The sequence below is a fragment of the Ascidiella aspersa genome, chromosome 2 (assembly GCF_963924565.1).
Source record: "Ascidiella aspersa chromosome 2, kaAscAspe10.2, whole genome shotgun sequence".
NCBI classification, from domain to species: domain Eukaryota; kingdom Metazoa; phylum Chordata; class Ascidiacea; order Phlebobranchia; family Ascidiidae; genus Ascidiella; species Ascidiella aspersa.
Window position 1 is genome coordinate 27,706,622 of NC_139448.1, and position 20,833 is coordinate 27,727,454.

The 20,833-nt window shown below is 39.1% G+C and overlaps 1 protein-coding gene across 1 annotated transcript; it reads left to right on the top strand.

The window, feature by feature from the left end:
• Window positions 1–18,467: 18,467 nt before the first annotated feature.
• LOC146164648 (uncharacterized) lies at window positions 18,468–20,180 on the top strand. The gene has a single exon (XM_083380782.1). It carries the CDS (start codon window positions 18,468–18,470, stop codon window positions 20,178–20,180), a length of 1,713 nt encoding a protein of 570 aa, XP_083236908.1.
• Window positions 20,181–20,833: the final 653 nt, after the last annotated feature.

The following is a 20,833-nucleotide window of genomic DNA, read 5'->3' on the forward strand; positions in this document are numbered from 1 at the left end:
GGACCAATGGTTGTGAAACTAATAATTTAATTAAAGCAGTTTTCCTTATATCTCTTCTCATGCAGACGTGTCTCGGACATTTACTTTCCCAACTTTACGATATCCGACTTGAAATAACACATCGAGAAAGACGCGAAAGAGAATTCCGCATCGTCCATAATCGATGGAAAAAAACGCTTGGCGGTTTGGGTTGCTGGAAACTGTGCCTATACGAAAGGTAACGTTCGTTTGATAATAGTCAATCCTTGGAATTAATCAATGTGTATAAAACAAAACACACGTTTAGTGACTCCTGGCCAAAACTGGTTTAAGCGTTTTTCTGCCAATGCTTGGTAAAACTGTTGACACTACAGGGCTAAATGTCGTCCACAGGTGCCATGAAGAGACTTGGCATCATCGGGAAATTGGTGACGTCAAACCTGGACATCCACATATTTGGCGATTGCGTTTCGTCCAGGTTGCCAGGTTCGTGGACCGCCTTGCCTCGTCAATTGGCCACCTGCAAGTTCTACTTGTCGTTCGAAAACGCCTGGGTTGCCGCGATTACGTCACGGAGAAAGTGTGGCGGAACGCCCTGCGGTCGGGGGTCGTCCCGGTAATCTGAGTTCCGCTGCGTCATGACGTAGAAGCGGTTTTACCATGCGACTGGTTTATTTACGTCGAGGATTTTGCTTCTCCCGGCCAGTTGGTCAGTCGGCTGCAATATCTCGACCGGAACGACGAAGAGTATAAACGCTACTTTGCATGGAGAGATGAATTGCTTTTGTCCACAAATGAATTGCAACAACGAGACTTTTGTCAGCTCTGCATGAACCCCTATTTTCTCAACCTTGAACCAACATGAATGAAAATAGTTGCCAAAATTCAGGGGGCCATGGCCCACTTTATTTCATGCAATAAAATAGCGTTATAATATTCAGTACTCACTTTGATTGACAGAACTTCGCTCCAACAAGACTCCGGTACAACAGATAAAAAGTAACACGTCTAACTTAAGACTCAGAAAATGTGTAGTGAAAGAGGGAGAGAAGTTGGGATTGCGTTTGCGGTCGACAGGAAATCAGAAACGAGGAAGGCTAGGGATTTATAATAAAGAGAAAGGATGCGAAGCGGGAGCGAAGCGGGAGCGAGCAGATAAACGCGAGAAAAAGGTCGATGAAAAAACATGTGGTCACGAAGCGCGTGGAGAGGCTGGTCCGGAAAATGGCTTAGGAAACCATAGGAGCACGAACGCGCGCAGAACTTAAAAACTAGGGCAGGCTTGTCAGATTACAGGAAGCTTTGCTTAAAACCGCTAATAACTCAAAACAGTGCACAAAACGATTCAACCATATGCATTTTCAAAAACTTAACAAATAATTATAAACTTAACAAATCAAGTCCCAGCTAAACGCTACATTTGAAATACCCGTGTTTTTTTCTTGGATTGGTTATACTTACACTTTATCAGTGGGCCTACAGTATATCATTCTATCTTGACTTAATTGCCTTATTTTTATCTCTTTTATTTAATTGTCATTTACTATTGCACACGGCCATGTTTTAGTAGTTTTTCAGTCATTTTGTGCTTAAAATCAGTTACACATAACATTCAAAGTTTTATGTAGCAAAAAAGCTGTGTGCCAATCCCAAAATATTACTATTTAATGCAGGGAGTCGAACCGGAACCGAACCTGAACTTTATGAACAGGTTTTGGGTCAATTTTTTCCGAACCGTAACCGAACCTGAACCGGTTTTTATAAGATTTTAAGGAGCCGAACCGGAACTGAACCGAATAATTTGAAAGTACCTGAACCTTAACCGAACCCGAACCTGTAAACAAAAGCGGTTCGCTCCAGCATGACGTCACAACTTCTATTTTACGGAGTCAAGTTACGCGATGTTCGAAATTTTGTGAAAAAAATATGAATATTGAATAAAAAATTCGTTCATTTTTTATTTTTTAGATATTTCAATATTGAGTTGCTGTTTTCTTAGTAATAAGTCACGGAACTTAGATTAAATGACTAACAATTTAAACATTATTCTCTACATTTGTCGACCCACATTTTGAGATTTAGCGCAAATTTTATTGTATCTGAACCGGAACTTTATGAACCGGTTTTGAAATAACGATGTTCGAACCGGAGCTGAACCGGAACTTTTAAATTACTCCGAACCGAAACCGGAACTGAACCGGATTCCGAAAAAATCCTTGAACCCGAACCGAACCTGAACCGGAAAAGTCAAACGGTTCGACTCCCTGATTTAATGTCAAAATATTTAGTCCTAACATTCACTCGGACTTGTTTGTGATTTCCCTCCATTAAAAGTTCTTTGGCTGCAATCAAGGCCGTTTCAGGGATTAGGGCACCAGGTTATTGATCCCCGAAACTATATTTTTAACCAGCGATACTTGTGTAAATGTCAAAAGGCGCCATAAAACCATGAAACAATTTTCGTCTTCAATTTTGAATATAACATCAAAACTATATCTACTATATTCAAATTACAATTTTGGGCCAACTTAAACTAGATATATATCTTACGGAAAAAAAATTTTTGATACCTTTTCTATATCTACAGGCTAGCAATTTAGCATCCTCTCGTACACTTTACAAAATACAATTTTTGGTAAATTTAGATAGTTAATGCAAATTTTCGCGCAAATCTAACACAGTTTTTCAAGCAATGTATCTTTTAGCAGTTTCCCTGTACCTTTACCAGCTGTGGAGTTATTCGCCGTAACAACTTGTTTACCAGAATTATTTACATTGATAAAAGCAACTGTATATAACCTACCAATGTGCGAAACTTTTCTATGTGCCTCCTTCACTGTACCTCTCTAAATTCCGAGACGAAAGTTTTGCCTCACAAAAAAATGTTTGCGTCATCAATAAGATGTAACGAATCCTTATCAACTTGGCAGCTAAAAAGCATAACATTGAAAAAGCAAGGATTCAAATTCATATTTTTAAACATATTTATTAGGGTTATTAGTATGATTTAATGGAAATCGGCCTCAATATAGTTTTGGAGTGTGGTATTATTGGTTAAATATCATTAAATTTGCGGTATTTTATAGTCAGTGCATAAAATTTACTTAACTACCCTGACTGTACAATCTTTTATTTGAACACACAAGCCTCAATTACGTCACAAAGGATAAATTAGGTAGATTAAAATTTTACAAAACTCTGCTATTCATAGACTGCCGTTGTGTTACACGCAACGGTTTTGTCGGCATTTTGCGAATTTCTTGGCGATTTTATCGAGAAATTGTGCTCTATTGCGAATTCCAAGCGACGAGAGGTGTTTAGTGCTTTGCGTAACGTTGTTAAACCGGCGTTTCGGCATTTGGCTGCACGACAGAAGTGTGGTCGGAGGTGAAGCGACAACCTATCGACATGGGTTGCTGCTTGGGTGACGAGTTCACCACAGACGTGGAGGTCCTCGACATCGAGGAGGGCCCGACGACCCCGACGCGGGCCAGAAAACCCCGCGACGTCCTATTTCTCCTGCTCTTTATCGCGATGCTTGGCGGAATGGGCTACCTGGCCTATTTTAGCATGGATAAGGGTGACGCAGGTCGATTCTTGAACGGCGTCGACTCCTGGGGAAACGTGTGCGGAAGAGAGAAGAACGCCCCCATTCCCGGGGTGCCCGAATCTGGGCGCGACCACTCGGCGCGCCCATTCCAGTTCCTGATGGCCTTCTCGGACATCAAGATGGCTCTTGATCCGAGCCAGTTGCTGAACCAGGAAAGCGGACCGGCGGTGATTTGCGTGAGCGAATGCCCCACAGCAGTAGTGAGGTGCCCTTCCTTGCTGCAGCAAAACGGATACGACTTGAACGAGACGCTCATCGACGAGCGGGTGTGCACGATGCCTTATGACGTCATACTGCCTCATCACCCTGTTCTCAACCGATGTGTGCCTTCCCAGCTGCTACAAGTAGGCTAAGTTGATTTATGTTTTTTAGCTGCGAAATGTATAACACATATTGCTTTAGTGTTATTGTTTGTTAGTGAGCAAAGTATAACTTTCTGGTAGCTTTTCTTTTATAAATCAGTATTGCTAAAGTCGTTACTTATTGCGGTACGTCACAAAGTAATATGATTGTCATTATTTGGTAGAACTTTTAATTAAGTTTATCCAATTTTTACTGCGTGGTAGTGCCAATTACAAGAATGATGTATGTTGATAATGTCATAACACACCAAGGGAGGATAGGGTTGAAATTTATCGAGGCAGTGCTATTCCTGTTAATATTGCAGCCCAAGCTTAACTACTTTACTAAGTATACAGTGTGTTTGAGGGGAAAATAACAGTCATTTTTTAAATAAAATAAAATGCTATAATCTGTCAAATTTCCGTACTCGATTAAGTTCATCATTGTGTAGGCTGGAGCAGCGATTGCAGGAGTTGCAGGACAAGTATTGACTCCAGAACTGACCAACCAGCATTTGGCGGAAGACGAGATGCCCACCAGCGACAACGCTCTGCTGACCGACAACCCAACAGTCCCAAGTACAGGTCGGTAGATTATATAGAAAGAGTTCCATAGCTAAACACTGCTCTACTTTTGCAAAGAAGGGAGAAAGGAAAACGCGAATATTTTATATACAAATCGACATTAAATTTAAACAAACCACCCTTTAATTTAAAATGGTAAAGCACAACTTCTTAAAATTTAAAGGGTAAAATGTGATTTTTAAACAAATTGCATTAGAAATGTAAGGGTTTGCAAACGAAGATCTTATGAATGACTATCGAAAATTTTTTGCCCCAATATCACTTAATTTTAGTACACCTGCAAAGCTAATTCGGGTGAAAGAAAGTACTATGTCCGGGTGATCGCTAGCCTCTATAACAGCCTATACGCTCTTTATGTTTGTCACCAAATTTGTAGCATTGCGTGTGCCTTTGCAGATTTCGTGGCCTCGGTAGGCGTGATTGTGGAACAACTGGTCACCAGCTTGGCGGCGCACTGGAAAGACACGGTTTACTTGGTTCTTATCGCACTCGCAATCTCCCTCGCTATGATTGTGCTTCTCCAGCTTTTCAGTCGCGTGGTTGTTGTGCTTATTATGGTACTTTCGCTTCTCGGCACAACGGCTCTCACAGCTTTCTTGTGGTTTAATTATGCAGCGGCGATTGGGGTGGTGAACCGCACAGCCGTCGACCAAGTGATGGAGTCAACGGCGACCTTCGTTGATCTGAGTGACGCTAACATTTCCGGATTAAGTACGATTGACGCGAGCAACGTGCTTGATGCTTTGACGGTTTCGGCCCTTCACGAAACGACTTATCTTCTTCCAATTTGCATCGTGGTTTCGGTGATCACCTTGTTCGTCATTACGGTAACAATTTGGTCGCGCAAGAGCTTCTGTTTGGTTATTAGTTTGTTCGACGAGGCCAGCCTAGCAATCTTCAGTATGCCTGGATTGCTCCTGCAACCATTCTGGACACTCATTGCTATGGCAACGGCGACTGGATACTTCATAGTGATTGGTGTTTATATTTTTTCGGTCCAGATTCCAAAAAGGGACGAAGACGGAATGGTGGGATTTGTGGAAGACGAGAATACTCCGTTTATCTTCCTCGTGCTTCCGCACATATTCGGGTGGCTTTGGGTCATGGAGTTTATATCGGGATGTCAGCAGGTGATATTGGCTGGCGCGGTCAGTGGCTGGTTCTTCAGCAAGACGACACCGATGAAGAAAGGTTGCAAGTACTTTTGCTTCCCGACCCTGAAAGCGACCAAGGACCTGATTCTCTACAACCTCGGCTCGGTGGCTCTCGGTTCCCTGTTAGTCGCCGTTGTGCAAATGATGAGAGCCATCGTAGGTTACATTGAGCGAAAACTTAAAGGCTCGGAAAACAAAACCGGCAAAATGCTTCTTAAATGTTTTGGCTGTTGTCTGGCGTGCTTCGAAAGAGTGCTTAAGTTTATCAACAAGAACGCCTATATCTGTGTTGCAATGTACGGCGATGGATTCTGCTCAGGCGCGAAGAACGCACTCGGATTGCTGATCACTAACGCCCAGCACGTGCTGGCCCTCAACTGTTTGTCCGGATTTTGTCTGATGCTCGACAAACTAGCGGTCGTAGTGCTGACTGGCTTTGTTGGTGTAAGCTGGTTCACAGTAAAGCTTGGTCAGAACGCACCGCACACAGAATACCTAGCCCCTGTCGCCATAGCTTGCCTGGCGGCCTACATCATTTCTTCGGCCTTCTTTAACGTCTTCGGAATGGCGATCGACACGATCTTTCTCTGCTTTTGTGATGATCAGAGGCGCAACAATGGAGGCTCGAGGCCCTACTACTGCAGCAAGAGACTGCAAATGTACATGGACGGAATAAAGGAAGCGGAAAAGGAAAGAAATGCAACCCCGATCCCAACAACAGCAAGCAAGGTAGGCTGTGCCTTTTCTTTTAAATTATTAATTAGTTATGTAAATAATGTTATGTGCTGATCTCTTATTGTTTTGTTTGTGATTTTTGGTCCGTTATGTGATGTATGAGTTCTTAAACATTAGTTAACCTTTTAGTTCCGTTGATAGATTTCTTATGATGTGCGCGAATAGTAAAAAAAATCATTATAACAAACAGGTCATGTACAGTTATTACGCGTTTTGTTTTTTTGCTCAAGTTAGCGTTGACAAATGCTTCTTTCCACAATAAAATTCTAAGTGTATTGACTGAAGTGGATTTGTTTGCCTCATAAGCAAATACCATAGACCTTTGCTTATTTTTAGATGTCTACCTCTTCTCGAACTAAGCTCGAGCGCCCATTTGCGGCGAAAGGCAAGCGTACAGATAAGGACGGAAACAAGGAAGTGAGCCTGCGCACTCCGGATTCACTCGGTTTGACAAGCAGCAACGCGGACAACGTATCGATTTTAGTGGATGCATTTGACACTTTAGTTGATAAAGTAAGTACGAAAAATAGCGAAATAACATTCATAGAGATTCTGCACATGACCACAACCGCTTGATCTTTTATTTTGCAAATGAGATAAATTCAAGTTAAACTGACACATTATTATATTCCGTTCAGGTGATGTACGAATGCGAGAAATCGCCTCTGAGCAAAAAAGCCCGAAAAACTCCAACTGGGAGCCTGAAACAACAGACTACTCCACTTCCCCCTATAATATTGCCAATAAGACAGAAATCTCTTCCGACTTTAAGCTCAAGTGTTCAATTAATTTCAACACCTCTCCCAGGACAGGTAAAGAAAACTCAAGCCATGATTTATATATGACCAGTTGTTATGAACTTTGCTATAATACCCTTGCTACAGGTTTAATCTAACTGAAAATTAAATTTAAAATTATGTATAGGCCTACCGAATGAAATGGTAATTGCGATTTTCAAGAAAAAGAACACTAAAAAATGGAGAGCATCATTAAAGTAAAGCTCTTAAATCCTGTAGCCGTATTAACACAATCTTGCCTATACTGTTATAAGGAGAAATCGATTACGTCGTGATTTACGATTAGGAATAACAATCCAGTATACACTCTGCGACACCATGTTATGTAGGACTGTTTTAATGGCCGAAGTCTAGTAAAGATCGCTTCATGATTCTCTCGGCAGGTGGCTTTCGAAGAGGTGAACGAAAGTCGACTTTCGCCAATTTTCACGCGAGACTTCACAAACATCATACGAAGCGCAAGCGCCGCCAACTGCTTTGATATCAACCGATCTGAGAGCGACATGACCATCAGAATGGCCAACGGTGAACCGATGAAGACGGAGTCACCGCAGAGCGTCGAGTGCCCCACCTTCACTCAGGAGATGCCCCAGATTAATATTGTTCCGCCGCAGCTGATTGACGAAGGCTCCGCTTTGGCCGATGAACAACGGGCGCGAGAGGCACCTGAGAAGCGCTATGCTCCCATGCAGGATGGCCCTCACTGCAGCTACATTGTGTAAATCGCGCGCCCAGAAGTGCGCCGACGACCGATATGTGTTACTTGTTATTGGACGTGTTACTTGTTATTTCGTGTTTTTGTTCGTCACCTGGGACCAACTGTCTGTCGTTGAATAAATGGTTGACTGTAATGACACTACAAACCTAATTAGGCAAAAAAGGTCTCCGCACATGTAAGAAAATATTATTAGTTGTCCATAAAGAAGTATCAAGAAGCTTACCAATAGGGAAAAAATAATACTTTAAGGATTCACAAATAACTTTGATTCCCAAAACAAAATAAAAAATTGAATGTCATCGTAATAGTATAGATAAATCGGCTGCACGAATGCTGAGCCGGACTCGGGACCCGAGTAATCTTAATATTGTTTCACTAGAAAGAGTCAACGTGTGATGCGCCCGTAATACGCACAAACAACTCATTTAAAATCTAGGCAACCTGTTTGCACCCCATTACCTCTGGTATTTTATTTTTTATTTGACTAACTAAGGGGTGGAAGTAGAAGATTTTTTTACTGAAATGATTAACATTTTTTTAACCAGAATGCATGAAAATTTTTAGAGACTACGTTGTATATTTATATAACTTGTGTACTTTAAAAACATTTCTTGGCAAATTTATATATTACAATATTTATAGGAAACTTGTAGTTTATAACAACAATTTACTTATTTTTTACTAATCGCTTTGCAACAGAACTAAAATTTAACTAATCGCTTTGCAACAGAAATGACTGTCATTATACTTTTTAGGCATTGGTTAACCAGAAGTACGTTATATGTCAGAGTACAAGATAGTTACGTCGTCTGTTTTAATGTTTTTTTTAAACTATTCGTTTGGTTAACGTTGGTGATAGTGCAAATATTTAACAACTAGACGAAATACCCGGCGTTGCCCAGGTTAAATAGAATATTTACCGATTATTCGTAAGATCTTCGTAAATGACATAAATAATGCAAACATATTTTTTTAAAGGTCATAACAAATTTGCTTATGCTTAAACGTTTGAACTAAGTGTCACTAAATAGAAATTTTAAATCATGTGATGTGAAGTCGGTTAACTATAGCAATGATACTATATAACCATATATAGTATCATTGACTATAGCGCACAACACTTGGCTAAGCATGGAATATATCCTTTAAGTAACGAAAACCTGTGACGTTTGTCAATGAGAATAACTCAAAAACGTAAAACTTTAGGTTGCACCAGCAATTGCTTAGACTTTATTAAAAGCGTCATGTTTAAGCATACACGTAATCCCGGTGGTAAACTGCTTCAAACGTGAGAAAAATCCTCCTTGAAAAAAGAAATGCGTACTGTAAACTACTGTTATAAACGCAATATTTCGCAAACTGTGCTAAGTATTGCGAGGGTAAACACACTGTAAGAAGTCATTAGGCTTTGGCCTCAATCGCTATCGCTAACAAACGGCTTAAAAATAAAAATTCAATTCTTGGTAAATTTGCGAACTCTACCTAAATTTTACGCGTAAACAGGCATCAATAAGTTCCTAATCATAATAGTCTTAGTGGGAAACATTAAAATTTTACTTTATGAAGGAAATGTACTTAGTTTTATTTGTTTATTTCCCGGCAGGCAAATCACACTTGGACTATATTTTGCTTACTGCGACAACAGACGCGATATTTTGCGAACTCTGCCAAAATTTGGCATTGTTAAACTTAAGTCTTTATTTGGAACGTTGCAAACGTTTGTTAGCATAGTTTATAATAGTGATTCTCAACCGGGGGTCCACAAAAACTTCTCAATATACCTATATTAAATTAACTAACGCTGGGGCTTGGGATACATGCTTAAACACAATCTTGGTAACATTGTACCATGTTGTAAATCGCAGTGAGTGTAACGTAACATTTCCATTGTGATGTAACACAAATATATTGTAAAATGACTGGGCGAACATCTTGCCACAATACACACACACACACACACACATCTCACAAACTTTCTCTTTTATTATGTAGATATTGCAATAATGCGTGGGACAGTAACGCATTTGTTGTCTGGCTTTGTGTTAATGTTGTTACCAGCATTAAATTCTTCCGTTAACTGGAGGTATGTAGCGTGGATCGTTTTGGGTGTTTTTACAAGTTATTTAAAGTAGTTCAACACCATTTTTTTTAAAAATACCAATACTTCAGTGTTGTAAGTCATAGCCTATTTACCCCATGTTCATTCCAAGCCATGTCATTGTCTTAAAAATTAAACTTTAAACTATTAAAATGGATAAACTTGTCCGATTGAGAGCAATAACTAAACCAAATAATACACATAGCAACTTATCAAGTCAAGTCATTTCAAAACAGTGACAGGTTCACTTGAATCAAGTTATTGACTCGAGTGATTACAACAATGCAATACCTAACAAATACCTTTTGAGTTGTGCAGCACAAACTTTTGGCACCTTCCAACTTTTTTTGATTTAACACTATATATACTGGTATCTGGAACTGGCGCTGGTCTAGAATCCTACCACAGTTATTAAATCAACGCATAATATTTAGGTTAGGGTGCGAGTTAGCGTCTGGGTCAAGTATTAATCACTATTTAATTAATACTTGACCCACCCTAACAACTCTAACCCAAATAATGTGCGTTGTGGTAGGATTCTGGACCAACGCCCTGGAATTTAGTATTGTCTTTTTTCTATTAGAAGTAGGTATTTGACGATTCTATGTTTAAGGTTTTTTAAATTATTCTATATTACTTATTTAATATGCAATTTGAGTCCAACCTCTATGGTCCAACATCCTGAAAAACATAGCAGTAGCATTGGCACATTTTTTTCACTTTTTTTTCAATTTAATGTCTTGAAGTTAATTTGATGAATTATTTAGATGCAATTAGGAAAACAACACACTTTTTCAGGTTACTTGAACAAGTATTGAGATATTTTATAAGTCTTAGTTACACAGACAAGCGAAACCATGAAGTAATATTTATCAGATACCTACTTTTAACTCCTAAAAGCTTGGTGGTTCTTGAGGGTCATAATCCCTAAACCAGATTTGAATCTTTGGATTTTTCGCGGGGAGACGATTTAGCAGCTTGAAATTGCGCGGTTGTAATAACATTTCTGTCCCAATTTGGCCAGCTGTAATAACGTTATTTGCAAAATTTGCACAGCTCAATATGGAGTACTACACTGCGCCGGCCTTACTTTCCAACCTGATCGCTAAATAGGTTACTCTAGTTATTTTACCAATACTTGGTTATGTAAATAAAGAAATAATACTAATGTACGTACTACTGTATACTTTGCTGTATGTGCCAATATTTAAGAGAATGTGATGTGCTAGTACATTAGGTATACATTTTTTAAATTTTTTTCAACATTTACAAAAAAAACTCTTACCTATTCTAGGTTGTCTGCATTTTCACCTTCGCCAAACCACTGATTTTATTCCGGCCTACGAAAAACTGCTTGTGAAAAGAGTTAATGGCCAAAATTATGCCGATTATTCTTAAATTTTCAATGAAAAGTGCTTAAAAATTACAAACAAAGAAAATTTTTCAATGGAAATCATTTGTCCTACAAATGGAAAGTACAAACTGGGCATTAGGACTGTATATAACTCATAGTTGATTATAAAATGCCTGTAATCTAACAAACATGTTTTTGACCAGCGGTGCCTTGGAATTGAATGTTGAGTTCAATCTCAATCTGATTCTATTGATATACGCATAAGCAAACTTCGATTTTGTTATTTTTGGCATGTTACTTTACAGGTTTATACATACCTTTTTCCTATTTTATACAATAATGTTCTCATTGCATTAGTCAGACTTAACTCCTTTTGTCTTTGATTTGAAAACGGGTGAAAATAGAAATGAGATTATGTGATGCTACCAATACTAACTTAACGAATATTTACCTGAAGTATTGGTAAAACTTTGGTCAAACCATTACAGGCTAAATGGTGTTACTTTAGTTACTTTCTAAATCCCAATTGTTTAGTAGTATATATTTATTACCACATATTAGTTATTTTAGATTTATAGATAAAATTGCATTCAATGGGCCAACATGCCAATTCTCGTACAACAGAAGTAATCACTAGACTTTTTAAGGTGAGGATTGTTAACCCCAGACTAATGTCACTATCAGATACACCTATTGAACGAGGTATATGCTGGTTACATTTATTTAATTAAAATATTTTACAACAAAAAGTATTTGGTTGTATGAAAATAATGTTATTGTTTTTATAACTTAAATTTATTTGAGTTTATTTCTATATGCGTGTAGAGCATTTTAAACAAAATTGTGCTTATGCTGTGAAGAAGTGTAAAACCTGAATCATTTTGTTAAACTAGTGTTTTGACATGTTCGCCAAATTACTCTCTGAGCATAGTATCACCAACACAAAAAATGTAAGAGAATAGCTAGCCATCTAAAACAAGTGAGCGAATTGTATGACAATGACAGGTATATTTTGGTAAATTTGTAGATTCTCTTGTTTTTCAGCAGTTGTCTCTTGGCCTATAAAGGTTGTGGCAGCATTGCCATACTTAAAGTTGCAGTTGCTCGGTGGTGAAAACACAGCTATAATGGGATGTGGCATTGCTCAAGTTGTCTACCTTACGCAGCTGTATCCTCTATTAAGTTACTCGGCTAACGGAGGTAACTTAACTGTTTAAATCTATCTTATTATTGTAATATAATATGTTCAATAATGGTCAATGTAAAACCAAAACATATACAAAATTAAAAATTTACTGCATCTATAAATATACATTATATTATAAAAAAATCAGACAAATTTTTCTAAACATTCGTTTGGTTGATCAGTTGCAGATCACTTTACATTCAACTTTATTGTAAAAAGGTCATTTATTTTGAGTAAATGTATTCTGTCGTTTATTTTGCATGAAATCTAGTATATTGATTGAATTTGTTTTAGTACCTTTAGTGGAAATTTTTGGGAGCAAGGCAAAAATATACTCACACAACTGTGATATATACTCTCACAACATTCCTTCAGATCTTTATTCTTTACTGGTAACTCAAAATGGAGCTGTTTACACAAATGACTATTTCTTGTCAATTTGAAATGTTTATTTGGGTGTTGATCTGGCTAATAATTAAGGTATGTTGCATTTTTGCATGCTTTTCTGTTGATTATTTTGATTCTTTATTATTGCAATTCTAACATGATTTGGTTCATTTTAACGAAACGTCATACAACATACTGCCTCAAGTCCACATCATATTTAATTAATTAATGCCACTGTGTTATCCGCTCCAGCATTGAAGCATATGTTAAATTTTAAGGTATTTATGTATTGTATGAGTATGTAACATACGTAATATTGGTAAGCGTTACAATTTAAATGCAATTGTCAAAGAGGTATTTTGGTTTTAGTTTCTCTAACTGGGTTAGGTTTATCCTTACTCTCTTCCTTAAAATGATATAATTTATACTTCGTTTGTAACCAGTAACCACCCATTATTAGGTATGTTCAAAAGACTCAGGGGATACTAGAAGTAGAACATTAGGTTTCAAATCTAGACTAACAAATCCAGAATATCGAATTGTAATATATTTTTAATGGTTTTCAACTTTTATTTATTGTTTTTTTTTTTGGGGGGGGGGGGGGGGGGAATCATATACCCTTCCAATCATCACAGCAATTAATCGCGAAACACCGCACAAACCACACTAACATATTATATTATCACAATCAAAATATAATCTTCCAAATGGTTAATTATCCGAACTATTTACATCTCACACAAGCTGTAATGCATAACTACATAAAAAACGAAGACATGAAACACAATACAAATACTGCCAAAACTTATAGTGAGTAAAATGCAACACTGAATACTTCATAGAGATTTGAGTTTAAATTTTTTTCGTCCAGGTACCCAAAATAGAGGAAGACAGAATGGTAGGACAAGAATACTCCGTTTATCTTCTTTTCGCGTCCGCACATGTTTGGGGGGCTTTGGGTCATGGAGTTTGTTACTCAACGGAAGAACACATTAAACTCAACGGAAACTTTAAATTTAAGGTCTTCTTATCAGTCGTTTGTCCAATATTTCCTCCATTTTTAAAAGATAAAAATTGAAGTTGCCCTTTTTTTAAAAAGAGAAAAACTGAAGTTGACTTCTTTATCATATTTACTCAGGTGATGATGTACGAATTCGAGAAATCGCCACGGAACAAAGACACAATCCGCCACCAGAAGGGAACAGACCCCACTTTCTCCCATGTGATGTCATAAAAACAAGTTAATCGAGATCTACTTGCAAAGCCTATGTAAATCCATAAAAAAATATTCGAATGAATCGAGTTTTACGACACTCAGGTTATTACAAAGACACAAACATTACATTGCTGTTAAGACAATTGTTAAAAAATGCACATTAGTTAAACTAAGATTTACGTGCAGACCTAAATAAACTTGCATTTATACTTGGTTTATGTGGGCAAAACTCAAATTTCAAATGTCACGAGCAGCGAAAAAAACTTTAATAATTTCGTCAAACTTTTATTGGTGCCTCAGCCCATTTTGTTCTAGCGTGAATAGTTTGAACTGTTGTGTTCAAAACACTACATCAACAGAAAATATTTTTTTATTCTTTCACAAGAACACAGGCCAACAAAAAATCCCATAAAAACACCAATACATGTGAGACGAGACCGCTGTATTTTGGGATAGTCGGTATTGTCTTTTCGACTGGCTTTTGAAAAAACAGTCTTATTATTAGTTCATTTTCTTCGCATCTCCCGTTGACGTGCGACCAACGCGCACTTTTCTCGTTGTGTTAGAGTTCTGCAAAAATTATCGCGCTGCACCAGCAACAGCATGTTTGCTGCTCATGGATATATCGAAGGTGTTCTAAGAATGGCAATTGCTTTAAGTGCTCGACGCTCTGCGGGGACTTGATTTTTATCGGCTCGCCATGGCCTATTGGAATCGTGTCGCAGACTTCGATGTCCAGCACCGATCTGCCTCTCGCTCCTGATGCTCATTGGTCAATGCAGAGTCTTCGCCAATCTGCTCCGGCGGCACAATGTTGATGTGGGGCGCTCGACGCTCTCCGGGGACTCGATCTTCATCGGCTCGCCATTGCCTATTCGGATCATTTCGATTTCAAGCATCGATCTAAAGTTGCTCTATAGATTCAAGGGTTCAGTTGAAGGGTATGTTGGTATACGTTTCTAGAAAACTGGTTTAGTTTAACTTTATAGTGTATTGTTTGCGTGCAAAAATGGAAAAATGCTCTACTTTTATTTGCTATTCAAATCGGGTTGTATCGCGAAAAATCAAAAACTTTTCTTTACCTTTCCCGGGAGCAGCGTCGAAATCATTTCAATATAAGAGCTCAAAATTGGGAGAAATTTCGGTCTTACGGGAAATATCATTGGGTATAGTGGAGGAGCAAAAAATCTTCTGGCAAGCAAACGATAGGTAGACGTGAGACTTTTGGCACAGATGCTTATTTTGCCGTTTTATCCTAAGTTTTTATCTTATTTTTGCCCGGACACAACTTGGTTTCGGTGTACTCCCCCCAGCATAGGCGTGGCCAGGGCGGGCTGAGGGGCCATTTGTGTTCGTTACGGCAGTTTACACATTGACCAAAGCTAAACAAATAACTTCAAACCTTTTTCACCAAAGAAAATTTTTGGCTGGCTTTGTCAGATTTATCAGGCAAAAAGGGTAATAATCCAGTAAGACGTGGTTTATGATTCGTAGGTCGCCTTTGTTTCGCATGGAAGCTTGGTCAAGATCTATCAAAATGGGTATTTTCCGCAGGGAATTCTATACACTTTTTACATGTTTTTACCAGTCCAATTTCATTCTTAGTTCTATGAGAAGAAATTCTTTCATACTTTTTTTTTAATTTATTATAACATGTTTTGTGATATACGACTTCTAATGAACGGAGATCTGCAGACAACAGCATAGATGTTATAGGCCTACCTAGCAAATATGCCTATAAGTTTACGACTATTGTAAATTGTTGCTATTTTTCGCCAATTTTCTCTAGTTTTTTGCACATGTGAACATTTTTTTTGTATTTAATAAGTTGGTCACGGCATACAGACGATCTTTTTTCTTTTAGATAGTTTTCCATTATGACAGAAAACACATTTTTAACTTGTAACAATATTCTTAAAATTCATTCTTGTTTTCTTTGGAGAAGGTTCCACTGTCGCCAAATCGTTACTAGTCACATGATTTCTTTTCTTTTTTTGTTGCATTCGGTTCAACTTTTCTTTACTTAACTTACGATAGCAGGACGGGTGATACTTTGCGTTACATTTAATTAGAGTGTTGAGTAAGTCACTTCCATTATTTAAATGTTTAATCTTTTGTTTCAACTCGCCTTCAGCGTTAAGACTTGCAATAGATTTTGCAAGGTGCTCATACCCCGCTATCGACTGTCGCATCGATTCTCTGCTCCAAGTCTGTGTTAAAGAAAGAGCACTTTATAGTTAATCCTAAAAAAAATTTTAATATGAAATAAAACAAGTTTAAACTATGTTATCTTATAATTTTCATCTCACCTATGACATTCCTTTGCTGCATATAAACGTAAAGTACAATTTAATCAAATTGGTTTATCGCTATATTATTGTTCTCACTTGATATATATATGCAACAAAGACTCCACAATGTAGTATCGTCTTCTGTTGCGCGTCAGACATACTTGTATTAAATTTAAAATTTTACTTAGTTAAATGTATAGATCCTTTTTGAGTGTAAAACCTTTCTGACAAAGTAAGTTAATCTAGTCCAGAGGTTCCCAACTTGGGTGGCACCGCCCCCTTGTGGGCGTTGGCGAGTTACAAGAGGGCGTTTTGGGTCTGTTTTTAATTTGGGGGGCGCTGAATGCACAGGGGGCGTTACATAAAATAAATTTTATAAAAATAGTAACAAACAGGACTGTAGGTAACTTTTAACCTTAAATGGCAACTTTCGTACTGCGAACTTGCACTAGTTTTTCCGACCATTGTTACGTAATAATTGGCTTTCTTATGTAAAGTTGTTGTTTGCTGTTGCGTTTCACAGTTTTATACGCGGCAAAATGTTTAAGCTAATAAAGACCATCTTGAACCGGGAAATTTTAGACCAATAACGCTATTAAATGTAGACTACAAAATTGCATCAAAAGTAGTTAACACCCGAGTCCGAAGTGTACTAAACGACATTATCTCGCCTGCGCAAAATGGTTTTATTCCGAATCGATACATAGGCACTAATATTCGTCTTTTGTTTGATATCATTGACTGCGCCGACCATTACAATCTACCTGGCGCGATACTGTCCTTAGATATGTTCAAGGCTTTGACACGGTGAATTGGGACTTCACATATGCAGCCTTAGCTGCTTTAGGGTTCGGTCATGAGATTATTAAATTAATCGAATGTTTTTATCAAAATCCGTCTTGCGTAATTGTCAATAACAACTTTCTATCACAATCGTTCAACGTTGAACGTGGCGTACGCCAGGGAGATCCTCTCTCTCCAACTTTATTTGTTCTGTGCATTGAATGCCTTGCCGCTGCTTTAAGACAGGGTCTTTTACAACGGCGATAAATGGCAAGGAATTTAAAGTGTCCCTATTTGCTGACGACACCACAGTATTTCTCTCGGGTAGTGATTACGATTTCACAGAAGTCTTTAGGATAATCGAAGACTTCGGCAAAATGTCAGGCTGCAAAGTAAATATGCCAAATCTAATGCGTTTTTCAATGGGACAAATCGCAAAAACAGTCAAAAACCCATGGAACAAAGTGGTCTTCTATGGCCATCAGGCACTATCAAATAGTTAGGCGTTGAAATTCCCACTGTCCCGAGTAACGACGCCGATATAATTGAAAAAAACTTCACACCACTTCTGAAAAAAATTAAAATAGTATCAAATATCTGGTCCGCAAGAGATCTCTCGCTCCTCTGAAAAACAACAGTAATTAAGAGCCTCATAATCCCAATTTTACCCTTTAAAATCAGTGTTGTCCCGGTTAGTGTACCAAAATGCTTTATCTCCAAATTTAAACGAATCCTCTTTACATTTTTATGGGGGTCCAAATGGGAGAGGGTGAAAAGAGAGACTTTGAGTGCGAGTATTGCAAATTGGGGGACAGGCATGATCAATGTTGTGGAACGCAACCGCGCCATTCCCGAGCACGCGGCTCGAGGCATTCTTGTGTTATTTTATTGGCCGCGCTATTCCCGAGCACGCGGCTCGAGGCATTCTTGTGTTATTTTAATTGGTATGCGTTGTGTGTGTGTACCCCCTTGATTTGTGCCTACTGCAGGAATGTAATTGGTGTGTTTGTAATTACTTCGTGAGCCTATAAAAGGCTGTTCACTTACTACTACGTGACCATTCCATTTTACTGATTTCGACTGAATACAACTTAAGTTACAACAAACTGTGCTTATTTGGACTCTGTAAAGAAGCAAGGCGCAAACGTGATTGAAAACACAACAGAGTTTTTGGCGACGAGGATGGGATCGGTCAACTGAACGACTTGTTTCAATCTCAACGTTTGTGTCAATATGGAGAAGCTATTGGAGACGATGCAGAAGCAGATGAAACAGCAACAACGACAGCATGAAGAGCAACAACGACAGCATGAAGAGCAACAACGACAGCATGAAGAGCAACAACGACAGCATGAAGAGCAACAACGACAGCATGAAGAGCAAATGAATCTTATCCTATCTGTGTTGGAAAAGTCTTCTGGTCCCGCTGTTACCAATTCTAATGTTGCTGCACCTAGCTTTAACCCCTTTGATTCTACGACAGAATTGTGGGATGACTACTGGTCTCGCTTCTCAACATTTGTGAAGGCTCATGCAATATCCGAGAAGAGGGTTGCCCAAGTGTTTTTAACGAACCAAACCACGACAACTTACAAGCTGCTGTCCAATTTGGCAGGACAAAGTTCGCCAGCGAAAGACGTCAACGTTCTAACAATGAATGAGATTGAAGGCTTCATGAAAGATCAATTTGATCCCAAGCGTTTTATTATTCGCGAAAGGTTTCGGTTTTGGAGCAACATGCAGCGCAAGCCAGGTGAAACGGTACAAGAATTAGCCGCCCGTATTCGTCACGATGCTGCTACTTGCGATTTCACCTCTATCAAAGATCCGTTGGATGAAGCTTTACGAACCAGGTTCATCTGTTCAATATCCAATGAAGCGGTGTTGAAGGCCATGTTCAAACTCCAGTCAGATGAACTTACTTTCTCTCGTGCGATTGAGGTTGCCATGCAGACGGAGGATGCGGCGCAAGTTGCCAAGGAAACCGTCTATGGGACGAGCGGTTCTGTGCGTAAGGTGCGCGGATCCAAGAAGCAGTTTACAAAATCCGCACCGAATGAGAAGCCCAAAGAAGCTGCCCGGTGTTATCGATGTGGGAAAACTGGTCATTTTGCGCCGGTTTGCCGTCACAAGAATGCGACGTGTCGATATTGCAATCGTATAGGTCATACTGAAGATGCTTGCCGTAAGAAGAAGTCCGATGTGGTTAATTCGATGACGAATGTTCATTTGCTGAAGTCAATTTCCACAACACCTCCCCTTTTAATTTCCACTCGTTCCCCACTACACAAGTTGAAGGTTGTGGTGTCACTTTTTGGCAAATTTTGCGAATTTGAGCTGGATACAGCAACCAGTGGAAATTTCTTGTCTGTCCACGATTGGAAGAGAATCGGGTCGCCTAAGCTTCGCGCTCCTGATCGACGTTTTAATTCTGCGACAGAGCACCCAGTGCCTTTGTTGGGTATGTTTACGACGCCAACTACTTATGGTGGTCGAGTCTTTGATCAAGATTTCTTTGTCACGAAAGTTCCATGCTTAAATTTGCTTGGTCGCAATGCCATATGTTCTTTGGAGATTTCGGTTGACGACATACTGCATCAATCCTTTTCCAAAGATTGCGTGAATTCCGTTGTTACTTCGGGCGACCAACTCTATCTGCCTTTACAAGATGCTTGCCGAGGTCTTTGCAACGAGTTTAAAGACATTTTCAAACCTGAACTGGGTTGCTTGAAAGGTTTAGAGCTTGAAGTGAAGTTTCAAGCCGAGGCTAAACGGTTTTCTTTAAGCACCGTTCTGTGCCATTTGCGCTACAAGAAGATGTTGCCCGTGAATATGACGCAGGAATTGCCCGAGGAATCTGGACTCCAGTCAAGTTCAATGACTGGGGTACACCGGTGGTTCCTGTTCGAAAAGCACCGTTGTCAACTCACAACAGGCCACGGCTAAGACTTTGCGGGGATTATTCAGCCACGGTAAATCCCCAATTGGCACTCCATCGACATCCACTACCTCTTCCAGATACTTTGATGCAGAAACTTCGAGGAGGATTTGGTTTCACAAAGATCGATCTTGCTGATGCGTACAACCAAATACGTCTAGGTCCTGAAAGCCGGAAAAGGTTGGCGTTGAGCACTCACCGAGGTGTCTTGCTGCAAAATGTATTACCGTTTGGCATCACCTCGGCTCCGGGATACTTTCAACAGATTATGGACGAACTGACGCAAGATTTTCCAGGAGTGGCTGTATATCTTGATGATTTACTTGTCAGCGGTTCATCGGCAAAAGATCACTTAAACAATCTCCGTCAATTGCTTCAACGTTTAAGTGAGAAGGGGCTTCGCTGTCGTTTGGAGAAATGCAAGTTTGCACAACCCACAGTTGAATACTTGGGTCATTTACTTCATAAAGACGGCATCAGAAAAGCTTCCAAACTCGATGCTGTGCTCAATATGCCTGCACCGAAAAACGCATCGGCACTACGTTCGTTTCTTGGGTCGGTTCAATTTTATAGTAAATTTTTGCCACCAAGTTTTTCTTCCATTGCTGAACCTCTGTATCGTCTGACTCGAGACAAAGTTCTTTGGAGTTGGAATAACGAA

Excerpts from the sequence above, each read along its gene's own strand:
- LOC146164648 (XM_083380782.1), top strand. The coding sequence starts at position 18,468 with ATGGAGAAGCTATTGGAGACGATGCAGAAGCAGATGAAACAGCAACAA.